The sequence below is a fragment of the Schistocerca nitens genome, chromosome 8 (genome assembly GCF_023898315.1).
Source record: "Schistocerca nitens isolate TAMUIC-IGC-003100 chromosome 8, iqSchNite1.1, whole genome shotgun sequence".
NCBI classification, from domain to species: domain Eukaryota; kingdom Metazoa; phylum Arthropoda; class Insecta; order Orthoptera; family Acrididae; genus Schistocerca; species Schistocerca nitens.
Window position 1 is genome coordinate 351,573,278 of NC_064621.1, and position 15,387 is coordinate 351,588,664.

At 38.4% G+C, this 15,387-nt stretch overlaps 1 protein-coding gene across 2 annotated transcripts in view; it reads right to left on the bottom strand.

Moving 5' to 3' along the window:
• Positions 1 to 9,544: 9,544 nt before the first annotated feature.
• Positions 9,545 to 15,387, bottom strand: part of LOC126198842 (sterol regulatory element-binding protein 1) — a 93,153-nt gene continuing 87,310 nt past the window's right edge. For both annotated transcript variants that reach the window (XM_049935424.1, XM_049935425.1), the window contains exon 15: positions 9,545 to 11,552. In XM_049935424.1, the coding sequence (XP_049791381.1) occupies positions 11,335 to 11,552 (218 nt within the window). In that variant the 3' untranslated portion in view covers positions 9,545 to 11,334. The remainder of the gene's footprint in view (positions 11,553 to 15,387) is intronic.

Consider the following 15,387-nt stretch of genomic DNA (forward strand, 5'->3'; position numbering starts at 1 on the left):
AAACAGAATCCTAGTTTCTTTCTCAATGACTGATGGGCAAAAGAAATGTTCAAACACCAAAGGATCTTTTATTCGATATATGTGGCATAAAAGAGTTCAAGTTCTTCAAGCACCTCGAATTCCTTTCCTTTCTTATGTACGAGTATCACATCTATTCCTAAAAGTGTCCTACCCGTTTGCACTGTTTTTCAGACAAAAGATATGAAAAATGCTGAATAGTTGCTTCCAGTTATTTGTTTTCAGCACCTATTATTTTGCACGAAAGGCATTAGGACGGTATCCATCAAGTCTAACAACATTTGAAAGTATGGGCTTTAAATATCAAGTTGCTAGGGTACGTCCGACCTTTAAATACAATGGCTGACCAAATGCTACTATACAAGTTTGCTGACAAAATTCTCGAATCTTTCCAGTGCCTGGCACAAAACTGTGAAGCCGATGTCATAGTAATTACGAGGAGCATTTATGACTTACTGGCAACCTACAAAAGTTATTTTGTAAAGGCTATCATGGGCAACTTCCTTCAAATATCTGTTCCACCCCACAGGTCATTGATCTCCCTATGAAGCTGCAAGACATCCAACATGAAGAGAATATGTGCTTTTAAATATTTATAAACATCATGCAGATCTTTCATCATAATTGCAGTTAAACCTACATCATTATTTCATTCAAAAATTTTTAGCTGAACAGTCCTGTTAAGTTCCAACAAATTGTGTTGGTTGTTAAGTCTTTTATTTGAATGTTCTTATCTTGAACAACTACAGTTTTTGAGACGATACAGAATGCCTCCCATCACGTAGAAAAACGATGTGCCCATCAAGTAACTGAACATAAAGTCTGCATTGCCATAAACAAACAGAGAAATGTTGCCCACAAAGTTTCAAACATAGGTTTAAGATAGATGATATCCAAATGTAAAACTGAACCATAAGCGTACAAAACCACAACATGAATTTAAATTCTGGGAACCCTGTACTTCGTAAACATTTGATGATGAGCCTTCCTGCAATGGCGAAAGAAATGAATTTTGCCTCAAATCTCTCCAAATGCTGCGTGCAATAGCGGTCAACTTTTTCTTCCATTTTCCAATGTTCAACAATATCACCGAAAGCATAGTGTCAGGAATTAGTTCCCTGTGTCCTTTCGGAAGACAGTCTGATATGGGTACTGTGTACTAGTATAAACCTGGAACCATATGTCTTCGATAATTATGATAGCAGTCATCAGAACAATACGAATATGTTCCTTTTAAAGTTTTCTGTTGGTATCAAGAATATGATATGATTATATACCCTGTTCTTTTGAAGCCTAAAACTATGATTTATTTGGGTTTATGGTTATTAGTGTGTCATGTCCGAACATTCTAAGAAGCTTGGCTTCTTCCACAGTTTTTATGTCCTGGCGAAAGTTGCCTTCAATTTCGTCCATCTGATCATCCCGAGAAAGTGACAATTCTCTAGAAAAGAAAAAAATTATCTTCAGTGATGGTTGAGAGTTTTATTCCTGAAAAGACCAGCCCTTCTCCCTTTCTTTGTGTAAAACTATAATACTGCCCATTTGCTGCTAAATCTGAAATTGTTTGAACACATTATGTCTTGTACAAATGTGTTACCGAGTTTCTTAGGTTCAGTAAGTTCCTCACTTCTAAACACAGTACACAAATTGGATGTAGCCTTGGGAAGTCACCTTTGATCATTCAGGATCTGCAGGGTTTTTATCAAACCACAATATATATATATATATATATATATATATATATATATATATATAAAAAGAAAGATGATGAGACTTACCAAACAAAAGCGCTGGCAGGTCGATAGACACACAAACAAACACAAATATACACACAAAATTCAAGCTTTCGCAACAAACTGTTGCCTCATCAGGAAAGAGGGAAGGAGAGGGAAAGACGAAAGGATGTGGGTTTTAAGGGAGAGGGTAAGGAGTCATTCCAATCCCGGGAGCGGAAAGACTTACCTTAGGGGGAAAAAAGGACGGGTATGTGTTTGAATTTTGTGTGTATGTTTGTGTTTGTTTGTGTGTCTATCGACCTGCCAGCGCTTTTGTTTGGTAAGTCTCATCACTTTCTTTTTATATATATATATATATATATATATATATATATATATATATATATATATATATATATATATAACAGAGGGAAACATTCCACGTGGAAAAAATATATCTAAAAGGAAAGATGATGAGACTTACCAAACAAAAGCGCTGGCAGGTCGATAGACACACAAAAAAACACAAATATACACACAGAATTCTAGCTTTCGCAACCAACGGTTGCTTCGTCAGGAAAGAGGGAAGGAGAGGGAAAGATGAAAGGATGTGGGTTTTAAGGGAGAGGGTAAGGAGTCATTCCAATCCCGGGAGCGGAAAGACTTACCTTAGGGGGAAAAAAGGACAGGTATACACTCGCACACACACACATATCCATCCACACATACAGACACAAGCAGACATATTTAAAGACAAAGAGTTTGGGCAGAGATGTCAGTCGAGGTGGAAGAGTAGAGGCAAAGAAGTTGTTGAGAGACAGGTGAGGTATGAGTGGCGGCAACTTGAAATTAGCGGAGATTGAGGCCTGGCGGATAACGAGAAGAGAGGATATACTGAAGGGCAAGTTCCCATCTCCGGAGTTCGGATAGGTTGGTGTTGGTGGGAAGTATCCAGATAACCCGGACGGTGTAACACTGTGCCAAGATGTGCTGGCTGTGCACCAAGGCATGTTTAGCCACAGGGTGATCCTCATTACCAACAAACACTGTCTGCCTGTGTCCATTCATGCGAATGGACAGTTTGTTGCTGGTCATTCCCACATAGAATGCATCACAGTGTAGGCAGGTCAGTTGGTAAATCACGTGGGTGCTTTCACACGTGGCTCTGCCTTTGATCGTGTACACCTTCCGGGTTACAGGACTGGAGTAGGTGGTGGTGGGAGGGTGCATGGGACAGGTTTTGCACCGGGGGCGGTTACAAGGATAGGAGCCAGAGGGTAGGGAAGGTGGTTTGGGGATTTCATAGGGATGAACTAACAGGTTACGAAGGTTAGGTGGACGGCGGAAAGACACTCTTGGCGGAGTGGGGAGGCTTTCATGAAGGATGGATCTCATTTCAGGGCAGGATTTGAGGAAGTCGTATCCCTGCTGGAGAGCCACATTCAGAGTCTGGTCCAGTCCCGGAAAGTATCCTGTCACAAGTGGGGCACTTTTGTGGTTCTTCTGTGGGGGATTCTGGGTTTGAGGGGATGGGGAAGTGGCTCTGGTTATTTGCTTCTGTACCAGGCCAGGAGGGTAGTTGCGGGATGCGAAAGCTGTTGTCAGGTTGTTGGTGTAATGTTTCAGGGATTCCGGACTGGAGCAGATTCGTTTGCCACGAAGACCTTCGTGGCAAACGAATCTGCTCCAGTCCGGAATCCCTGAAACATTACACCAACAACCTGACAACAGCTTTCGCATCCCGCAACTACCCTCCTGGCCTGGTACAGAAGCAAATAACCAGAGCCACTTCCCCATCCCCTCAAACCCAGAATCCCCCACAGAAGAACCACAAAAGTGCCCCACTTGTGACAGGATACTTTCCGGGACTGGACCAGACTCTGAATGTGGCTCTCCAGCAGGGATACGACTTCCTCAAATCCTGCCCTGAAATGAGATCCATCCTTCATGAAATCCTCCCCACTCCGCCAAGAGTGTCTTTCCGCCGTCCACCTAACCTTCGTAACCTGTTAGTTCATCCCTATGAAATCCCCAAACCACCTTCCCTACCCTCTGGCTCCTATCCTTGTAACCGCCCCCGGTGCAAAACCTGTCCCATGCACCCTCCCACCACCACCTACTCCAGTCCTGTAACCCGGAAGGTGTACACGATCAAAGGCAGAGCCACGTGTGAAAGCACCCACGTGATTTACCAACTGACCTGCCTACACTGTGATGCATTCTATGTGGGAATGACCAGCAACAAACTGTCCATTCGCATGAATGGACACAGGCAGACAGTGTTTGTTGGTAATGAGGATCACCCTGTGGCTAAACATGCCTTGGTGCACAGCCAGCACATCTTGGCACAGTGTTACACCGTCCGGGTTATCTGGATACTTCCCACCAACACCAACCTATCCGAACTCCGGAGATGGGAACTTGCCCTTCAGTATATCCTCTCTTCTCGTTATCCGCCAGGCCTCAATCTCCGCTAATTTCAAGTTGCCGCCACTCATACCTCACCTGTCTCTCAACAACTTCTTTGCCTCTACTCTTCCACCTCGACTGACATCTCTGCCCAAACTCTTTGTCTTTAAATATGTCTGCTTGTGTCTGTATGTGTGGATGGATATGTGTGTGTGTGCGAGTGTATACCTGTCCTTTTTTCCCCCTAAGGTAAGTCTTTCCGCTCCCGGGATTGGAATGACTCCTTACCCTCTCCCTTAAAACCCACATCCTTTCATCTTTCCCTCTCCTTCCCTCTTTCCTGACGAAGCAACCGTTGGTTGCGAAAGCTAGAATTCTGTGTGTATATTTGTGTTTTTTTGTGTGTCTATCGACCTGCCAGCGCTTTTGTTTGGTAAGTCTCATCATCTTTCCTTTTAGATATATATATATATATATATATATATATATATATATATATATATATATAATTTTTATTTATTTATTTATTTTTTTTTTTTACTGCAAAGGAAGACACTAATGACTTTAAATTGGGGCTGACCTTGCTGGATGCTGTTTACTTATGCAGCAATGAAAGTTTTATTTATGATTGTTCCAGACATTTTTCATGAACTGTTATTGACATTTCTCATTTGAGATGGTTGCCCTTCTCATCCCTTCTTTTCAAACCTATGTTTCTAGGCCTCTTTGTTTCACTTTTGTCGTTGAAATTCCACTATGCAATATCACACTCCAATATATTTTTACAAATATAACTCTTCAAACACATTTTGGAAACCATCTTTAATAACAACCAATGCAGAGAATAAGAGCAATTAGTGAAGTCTAATGAAAACAAGCCAATGTCAGTATGAGTTGATAGTGAGGGGACAGTAAAGGGGTCAAACAAATGAGCCCCACCAGCAGATCTACTAAGCAGCTTGAAACCCACAGGCTCAGACAGAAATAAAATGAGATTGTGAATGTTAGCAAAGGGAGTGAAAATACAGAAAAGAAATGCACACATGGTAGACAGGAATCAGTCCTGGGAATTAGTGCTGAATGATGATGATAAAAAAATTCATCTCTTCAAGTTGTGTAATTAAAAAAGAACAAAAATTAAAAATATGTAATACTCAGAAGAAAACAAGGTTTCTGCATTTTTAAGGGATAGTTTAAAACTGTAATCAACTTGCCGAAACACATAGTGGAGCATATTTTCAGAACCACTCCAAATCTTACCACCAAGAGTTCTTTTGTTCTCCATATGGCAAAATGGTTCAACTTACATGTCAGCTATATAATGAGGTGTTGTTAACAAATGACTCCCTGGGGAGGGACAGGAGGTGTATTATATTTCCACGCATCCATCCTGAAATGGTGTTGCCAACTATAATTTGCAACACCTCAGCAGGTGCAATTTTGGCTGGCATTAGCTATGACAAGGCCAAAGGAAAGTTCCCATGTGTTAGTCAGATCTACTGTATTGATCCATTGAATTGTCTGCAATATCGCTTTCGAACCTCTTATATTGCGCAGTTTTAGAAGCTTTAACTTACATATGGTTCTATGATTCATCTCATGTAAACACAGTGAAGAAGGTTATTACATTGGTGAGAACAAACAAGAAATTTCCCCTGCCTGGTAATGAGAATAAATGAGAAGAAAAAATAACTGGAAGTTGTTCATAATCTCGTTCTTCATTCTTATGTTGACATGCATGGTGCCCCAGCACAGATAAAAGTGAAACAATTAAATTAAATTATCCGCACCACAGAAGAGAGTACATTAAGGCAACTAAGACAGGAATAAATTGACACTGCTTGAACTCTTGTTCTTACAAAATTTATTTAAGTTAAAAAAGTTGTACTGTACAATTGTGTAAAACACTCTCTCTCTCTCTCTCTCTCTCTCTCTCTCTCTCTCTCTCTCCCCCCCTCTCTCTCTCTCTCTCTCTCTCTCTCTCTCTCTCTCTATGAGTGACTGGAAAACTCAGTAGCACAAAAGAATTACAAGAAATAATATATATGAAAATAGTTTTCGAATCAATGAGTATTTGTAACCATATGATAAAGAAAATACTCAGATTCTAACACATCTTACTTTAACATCCAATGAATGAGAGAATAACAAAACAGGGTGAGGGTTTGTATACAGTAATTTGTGGTAGTTTAAGTGGCTAGTTTATTCTCTACAATAAAACTTATAGAGTGATGTCACACATGAGTTACTCATAGTAAGAATGTGGAAAATTATATAAAAATAATCTGAGTTTCCTCTTTCCCTACATATTTACAAAATATTACAAATTCACCAGAATTACAGTGCGTCAACAAGTTTAATAAATATGATTTAAAAACTCTGCAACATTTTTTTCTTTGTTTGTAATCTGCAACATTTTCTATTTTGATCAGATTTTAAATGAAATAAAGACAAACTGTAAAGCAGTTTAAAAGTTCTAAAAATAATAATATAACCATGACAGGAAAAGCTGAGCATTTCTTATCGGGTGGTAGAAGCTCTTCATCTGTTTCCATATGGATTAGATCCAATGTGCTAATAGAAATGGTTTTACTTATAAAGCTATTGTAACAGTAAAATGAAACAGACATTTACTTATCAGAACTCGCACACTAACAATGTTAGTGTAATAAATTAATTTCTTTCTGCTGTACTGGGTATTGAATCATATACTGATTTGGAAGGAGTTAGGTATCTTCATCAGCTTAACGACAAACTTGAACATTTCTGTGACAGATATTCTGACTTGTGAATACTGACAGTGAGCAATACATCTTTACGACTGATTGTTGAATGCTATGTTAAATTTATGGTACATGGCATACTACGGAAAAGATCATCATCACAAGTGACTGCCAGTTATTGTTTCCAAGTTCTTCTCTTAACTACAATCAAACAATTTTGATTTACTTTACCAATTTAGTATAACAGAGCTGTTACTTTAATAAAGTCATGTGGTTCCTATAATGAATATCTTTGTGTGAGTTAAAAAACCACTAGAATTAATGCTGCATGATAAGTTCACAACAACTGTTTGGGTATCAAATCCTATCAAATATATGATTAGCTGATACTACTCCTACCTGTACTTATGTGTAAGTGAACTAACAAAAATTAACTCCTTCGTATTTGCATAATTGTTGAAAATATTTTTTGCATTTAACTGTAAATCTAGTTCTTTTAATAACTCCAATCTCACATTAAAGACAGATGAAATGATCACATGATTAAGAAAATACCCTTACATTTTTAACAACAGCTGATGATATTCTATTAAAGGAATTATCCAGGCCAAGGAAAAATAAGCTTTTTAATGGCAGTGGCTTATTCTCTTAGTTTTTAGTGTACTGAATCCTAATGTGATTTTAAAAAAATCCATATTAACTACCATTTTTTGAAATTAATATTCTGTCTTCTTTTTTAATGCAATTTTACCTATTTTAAGTATATATATATATATATATAATATATATAACAGAGGGAAACATTCCACGTGGAAAAAATATATCTAAAAAGAAAGATGATGAGACTTACCAAACAAAAGCGCTGGCAGGTCGATAGACACACAAACAAACACAAATATACACACAAAATTCAAGCTTTCGCAACAAACTGTTGCCTCATCAGGAAAGAGGGAAGGAGAGGGAAAGACGAAAGGATGTGGGTTTTATGGGAGAGGGTAAGGAGTCATTCCAATCCCGGGAGCGGAAAGACTTACCTTAGGGGGAAAAAAGGACAGGTATACACTCGCACACACACACATATCCATCCACACATACAGACACAAGCAGACATATTTAAAGACAAAGAGTTTGGGCAGAGATGTCAGTCGAGGTGGAAGAGTAGAGGCAAAGAAGTTGTTGAGAGACAGGTGAGGTATGAGTGGCGGCAACTGGAAATTAGCGGAGATTTAGGCCTGGCGGATAACGAGAAGAGAGGATATACTGAAGGGCAAGTTCCCATCTCCGGAGTTCGGATAGGTTGGTGTTGGTGGTGGGAAGTATCCAGATAACCCGGACGGTGTAACACTGTGCCAAGATGTGCTGGCTGTGCACCAAGGCATGTTTAGCCACAGGGTGATCCTCATTACCAACAAACACTGTCTGCCTGTGTCCATTCATGCGAATGGACAGTTTGTTGCTGGTCATTCCCACATAGAATGCATCACAGTGTAGGCAGGTCAGTTGGTAAATCACGTGGGTGCTTTCACACGTGGCTCTGCCTTTGATCGTGTACACCTTCCGGGTTACAGGACTGGAGTAGGTGGTGGTGGGAGGGTGCATGGGACAGGTTTTGCACCGGGGGCGGTTACAAGGATAGGAGCCAGAGGGTAGGGAAGGTGGTTTGGGGATTTCATAGGGATGAACTAACAGGTTACGAAGGTTAGGTGGACGGCGGAAAGACACTCTTGGCAGAGTGGGGAGGATTTCATGAAGGATGGATCTCATTTCAGGGCAGGATTTGAGGAAGTCGTATCCCTGCTGGAGAGCCACATTCAGAGTCTGGTCCAGTCCCGGAAAGTATCCTGTCACAAGTGGGGCACTTTTGTGGTTCTTCTGTGGGGGATTCTGGGTTTGAGGGGATGAGGAAGTGGCTCTGGTTATTTGCTTCTGTACCCGGCCGGGAGGGTAGTTGCGGGATGCGAAAGCTGTTGTCAGGTTGTTGGTGTAATGTTTCAGGGATTCCGGACTGGAGCAGATTCGTTTGCCACGAAGACCTAGGCTGTAGGGAAGGGACCGTTTGATGTGGAATGGGTGGCAGCTGTCATAATGGAGGTACTGTTGCTTGTTGGTGGGTTTGATGTGGACGGACGTGTGAAGTTGGCCATTGGACAGGTGGAGGTCAACGTCAAGGAAAGTGGCATGGGATTTGGAGTAGGACCAGGTGAATCTGATGGAACCAAAGGAGTTGAGGTTGGAGAGGAAATTCTGGAGTTCTTCTTCACTGTGAGGTCAGATCATGAAGATGTCATCAATAAATCTGTACCAAACTTTGGGTTGGCAGACCTGGGTAACCAAGAAGGCTTCCTCTAAGCGACCCATGAATAGGTTGGCGTACGAGGGGGCCATCCTGGTACCCATGGCTGTTCCCTTTAATTGTTGGTATGTCTGGCCTTCAAAAGTGAAGAAGTTGTGGGTCAGGATGAAGCTGGCTAAGGTAATGAGGAAAGAGGTTTTAGGTAGGGTGGCAGGTGATCGGCGTGAAAGGAAATGCTCCATCGCAGCGAGGCCCTGGACGTGCGGAATATTTGTGTATAAGGAAGTGGCATCAATGGTTACAAGGATGGTTTCCGGGGGTAACAGATTGGGTAATATATATATATATATATATATATATATATATATATATATATATATATATATATATATGATGTTCCAGGATAGAAGTGGAAGGAATCAATAGTGGGGCAGAATAAACTGCCCCGCAAGGAAATATTTCAATACTAATCAACACAACAATTCAATTCCAGTAACTCTCTTGAAAACTTGTACACCGAATGTTTCTTCAAGTAAACTATAACACTTTTGTTTTCAAAAAGAGGTTTTTGTCACACTTTATGTACTCCATGTCAGGCCCACGAATACTATTCCGCAGGTTGTTGAGCACTGTCATCTGCAAAACAAATTCTACACAACTTCCATCCCCCAGGCCCAAACACAACATTCTCAATAAAGTTGGCCATTGGGTTTGAGAAGAATCTAGAAACTGCTGTTGGCCCAAAATGGCACTTGCATTCGATAAGACCGCTCCAAAATCTGCAGTACACAGAACTGAAACTGAAGCAGTATGCGAGTGTTTGTGCAAGTGCTACCATAGATCAAGAACACTGATATCAGCTTCAAGGTGATCACGACCATGCCAGAGCCAAGGCCAGCTGCCGATACTCCTGATACTCTTTAGATGTAACTGACAGCTGTCAATGGTGCAGAATAGAGGCAGTCCCACAGACCTGCTGGGCCAGAGGACTTGGTATACCTGTTGTTAGGCAGAGAAGGAAACGAAACTACTGAATCTGTACAAAATATGTTGCACTCTTTAATAAACTGCAGCATTTTAGGTGTGACCTTTAGAAAAGATCATTAACTGTGGATGCTAAGTCTTAATGCTAACCTTTTGGCCCCAGAGTTTGAATATTTGCAAATAAGATTCATCTTTCATAAATAGTTTGTCCTAAGATGGAGAACGTTTCAAGAATTTCAGCGAGCAAATTCCCCATTTATCAGGGGCAAAATTAAAAGCAGTCGGGTTGTTTGGATCTAATATTTGAAAAATGATATTTCATTCCATCTTCAAATCATAAATGACTGTGAGTAAGAGGGAGGGAGGAGGTGTTTGTTACCAAGTTCTCAGGTAATAAAAAAGATCCACATCAAATTTCTGTTGTAATTGATATGCTGAAAAAGTCCATGAAGTTAGGCTGTTTAATGGGGCTCAATTTTCATTTTTGAGCACATGCCACAATTTTCTCCCTGCAAATTTGTGTATGTCGGAGAGGAACAAGGTGAGCACTTTCATCAAATCATTAAAGTGATGACAAAAGGTATCACAATTGCTGGAACACCCATACAATAAGAGAGACTGTGCATCACTTTGAGACGTACAAAAGGCAATTCGCCACAGTGAAAGCAATGGTAGATGCTTTAAGGAGGATAGAGAAAATTAATGTAAGTCAATGGCTTATACAGAAAACTTACGTTAAGTCAGTGGACACGTACGTGCTATGCAATAACGACTTTTTTTTCACGCATGTCCTTAGTATAAAACCTTCACTCATGCTGGAAAATTAAATTACTTTCCATTACAATTACAAATGCTTTGCTAATTTTCTAGTTTATAAAGAAGTCATGTTGCGGTAAAACTTATGTGATGGGAAAAAACTAGTCAGATTAGGATTCAGTATACAAAAATCCTTGGGATTAAGCCATTATGTAGCAAAAATTAGTTAAAGACATTTTTCATTGGCCTGGGTTATCTTTGGATTTTCAATGCAAACAAATTAATCATGCTGCAGGAAGAGATTGATGGAGTTTACTCAGTTTAAGAAACAAAAGACAGAAATGTCAATTGCATTTGTTTCAATGCTTGTTCAGACTTGGAGAGAAACTAAAAATATTTGGAATGTCAATTGTCTCTCATAAAATACTAAGATCACTTAATTTGTGACAGAACTGCTACCAAGAGATTTCATAAGATTGTAGCATTCCCCAAGCCTCTTTCGGTCACCAATTCTCTCTAGAGTCTTTGCTGCTTCTGCAAGCATGCCAGCACGCTCGCCTGGTGATGAGAGAAGCTGTGCTGGCAGGTGCCGGCAAGCCAAATATAAGGCCATTGCATGCTCTCGCTCTCCACTAACTTCTTGTTGGCTTTTATCTACAAAACCAAACAATGAGTGCAGTCAATCACAACTGTATATCTGAACAAAGAAGAAAAATATATTTAAAATACATAACATCACAGCAATCTTAGTAATACAATACACATTCATTACTCAAAAAAAGTCTGTATTTTTGAATGGAATTTTCTCACTATTTCAAACCTGTTCCATTTTTCACTTTTTAAGAATAATCCAGATGTTTCCCAGAAGGCACAAAAAATTTAAGAATAATACATTTTATTACTCTTCAAAGATTTCACTGTGAGATTTACAGCTCTTGTGAATTATTAACTTCATTTATGAATTTATAGGCTGTTATTTTCTTACCACAAAATGCAGTCTCTAAACTAAAACAAAATTCCTCATTCAAGAATTTCTCATTACCGTTGCCATGTGTAAAATAGTGTACAAGGGTCAAGTGAAGAGGTCTTGGCCAGGCATAAAGAAGGTATTCAAATCAACAAAACATTGCATTTTGTTCCAATTTTGGTACACACTAGGCAATAATATCAAGTCAAGTGTCAACTTGCATGATAGAATAGCTTTTTCCATTTGGAAAAATAGTTGCATGTCTTTTGTTTAAATTCGTAAAATGAGGCAGTGGTGGTGTAAAATTCCTTGTTTTCAATGTATTTTCACCAATGGAAAGATTCATAAGGAATTTGCTCCTTCATTTTGAATGGTTTAGAAATGGACAGCTTAATTCAACACCCTCCCACCTTCTCTCTCTCTCTCTCTCTCTCTCTCTCTCCCTCCCTCTCTTCCATTATACTTTAATATCCCATCAGCTGCATAAGACATGGGTTTGTGAAGGTGGTTATTGTACAGATAGGAGAAGAAAACAACAGTTGTGGCCTTACTGAAAGGATAATATTGGTTGAAGTAATATATGGACAGAGGGGATGGGGTGGGGTGGGTGGGAGGCTAAATCAAGAGAGCTAATCATAATTAAACTGGCTTCTCTCCTGTTGCCAGAGATGTGTCTTTTGATAAAAATCTACCAACGAATTGTACAAACCTTCATTTTAATATCTTGAAGTTAGCAAAAGGAATACAAAGACAGAAAAGTTCTTCAAGCACAGTTTCTCCATTATTTGACATGGAAAATAGTAAAATCAGCCCCAAAAAAGTATTTCAAAGAAGAAACTTTTCAGATGGCAATATTACGATTTTTAACTTCCTATTAGCTAAGGAAAATTGGGACAGTGTTTACATGCAAACAACTGTTGATAATATGTTCTTAAGCTTCCATAACACCTTCCTTTATTACTTTAATACAGCATTTCCTTTTGAAACAAAAACTTCAAGCAATCAAAATAGAAAGTCATGGGTAACAAAAGGAATAAAAATTTCTAGTGTGAGAAACAGATTTCTCCAATATTGCTCCAAAAAATTCATAGTCACTGAAGAATTTTCTGACTATTGTAAAGCCTACAAAAAAAAAAAAAAAACTTATCTTAGAGTGATTAGACAGGCAAAACTTTTATGGAATGACAATTTCATAAGAAACTCTTCAAACAAAATGAAAGCTATGTGGAAAGTTATTAAAAAAGAAACTTGTAGTTCAACATCTAAAAAGGAAAACATTTCTCTAACACTTAATGATTCTAAGGTCACAGATCCATACACAGTTGTAAACAAGTTCAATGAATATTTCACCTCACTAGCAGAAGATCTCATTCAGGCAAACTGCAAGGTATCGTTCTTCAATTCCACCAATACGTCAAACAGCACTAATGTTACAATGTTTGTTTATGAAACAAACCCTGATGAAATTATGAACATAATAAAATTGTTACGCAATAAAATCTCTAGTGGCTATGATGATGTACCTGACCTCATATTAAAGGTGTGCGCTCCCCATATAGTAAAGCCATTATCAACCATCTACAACCAATCATTAAAAACTGGCATTTTTCCAGATGCTCTCAAAATAGCTAAAGTCTCACCATTACTAAAGAAAGGTTCCCCTGATTTAGTATCCAATTATAGACCATTATCCATATTAAGCATCTTTTCAAAAATCCTGGAAAAACTTTTTTATGACAGGCTTATAAATTTCATAAAAAACCACGCACCAATCAGCATTCAACAACATGGTTTTAGTAAATCTTTATCCACCCAGACAGAAATTTTTGAACTGTTGGACCACATACTGAAATCAATTGACCAACATAATATAGCTGCAGGTATCTTCTTAGATCTCTCTAAAGCCTTTGACGTACTAGATCATAAAATACTGCTTGCTAAACTGGAAAGAAGAGGAATAAGAGGTGTGGCTCACAACTGGCTATGCTCTTACCTACAAAACCGCAGACAGAAGGTATCACTTCAATACGATATTAATGTACAGAATAAAATAAATAACACAGTTTTCCTCTCGGAGGAAAGAACAATAAGATATGGTGTTCCCCAGGGTTCTGTTCTAGGGCCATTACTTTTCCTCATTTACATAGATGATCTTGTTGAACGTATGAGCCCACAAAAAACTATCCTGTTTGCTGATGATACAAGCATAGTGTTGACTGGATCTAGCCCTGAATCCCTTCAGACAATATCTGATAACTCTATGGAAAAACTTTCTGAGTGGTTTAACAAAAATGGCCTAATTGTTAATAGTGGGAAAACTGTATGTATCAACTTCCATCTAATTCCCACATCCAGTCAAAAAGCTATCCAAGTAAAGTTAAATAATGATAAAATTGAAAATGTAAATGCAACAAAATTTTTGGGTCTATGGGTACAACAAAATTTAAAATGGGACACACATATAAACAACTTATCAAAGAAACTCTCATCATTGTGCTATGGACTAAGAATACTAAAATCTACTAGAAGTAAATCCACATTAATGCAAGCATACCATGCGCAGTTCCACTCACTGCTCCGCTATGGAATCATGTTTTGGGGAAATTCAACTCACAGCACAAATATATTTAAACTACAAAAAAGAGCACTGGGGATAATCTGTGGCCTCAAAAAGCTGGAATCCTGTAAATATCAATTTATAAAACTTAATGTCCTAAGCATCCCATCCCTATTCATTCAAGAAACAATCCTATTCACCAGGGAATACCTCTCAAGAACAGGCAAATTAATCCAAAACAATGATATACACGCTCATTATACCAGAGGGCAATCTAATATCCATCAAATTTTTTCAAGGACATCATCATACCAAAAATATATAACTCATCTGGGTGTCGTATTACACAATAAAATTCCAGAACAAATAAAAACTGCTCCAGATCCAATATTTAAAAATAAACTAAAGGCATTTCTGACAAAGCACTGTTTCTATTCAGTACAAGAATTCCTGGAAATGAAAAATTATAAAGTTCCTTTGTAAAATACTGTGATTAGAGTAAAACATTCTGTAGGCAAAATAATAACCTAATTTCTACTATACACAACTATGTTTCAGTTTCACTTCCCAAAATTTTTCAACTCGCTTTTGAATGTACAAGTACACATTCTATTAGTATTAAAACTTAATTGTCTGTGAAATCTCAATGTTAATTTCATGTTTAATGTAGTTTTTAAATGACATTGTCCTTCTGTTGTGTTTCCAGTTGACATTTTCACTATTCTGTAATCTCAGTGATTATTTGTGTAAATTTAAAGTACCACTACATTGCCTACATGTTTCTTAGTTCCCCATGTAAATTGTTTGTATTCTCTGTATGTGAAGTTACTATATTCATCAATGAACAATTCTGTGTACATTTTTTAAATGGCAGTCCATTACCTATTTTTTTTTTCTCCAAACTACATATTTGTTAAGAAAAATGACTTGTCCCATATCATGTGTACTTTGTACAATATGTGATC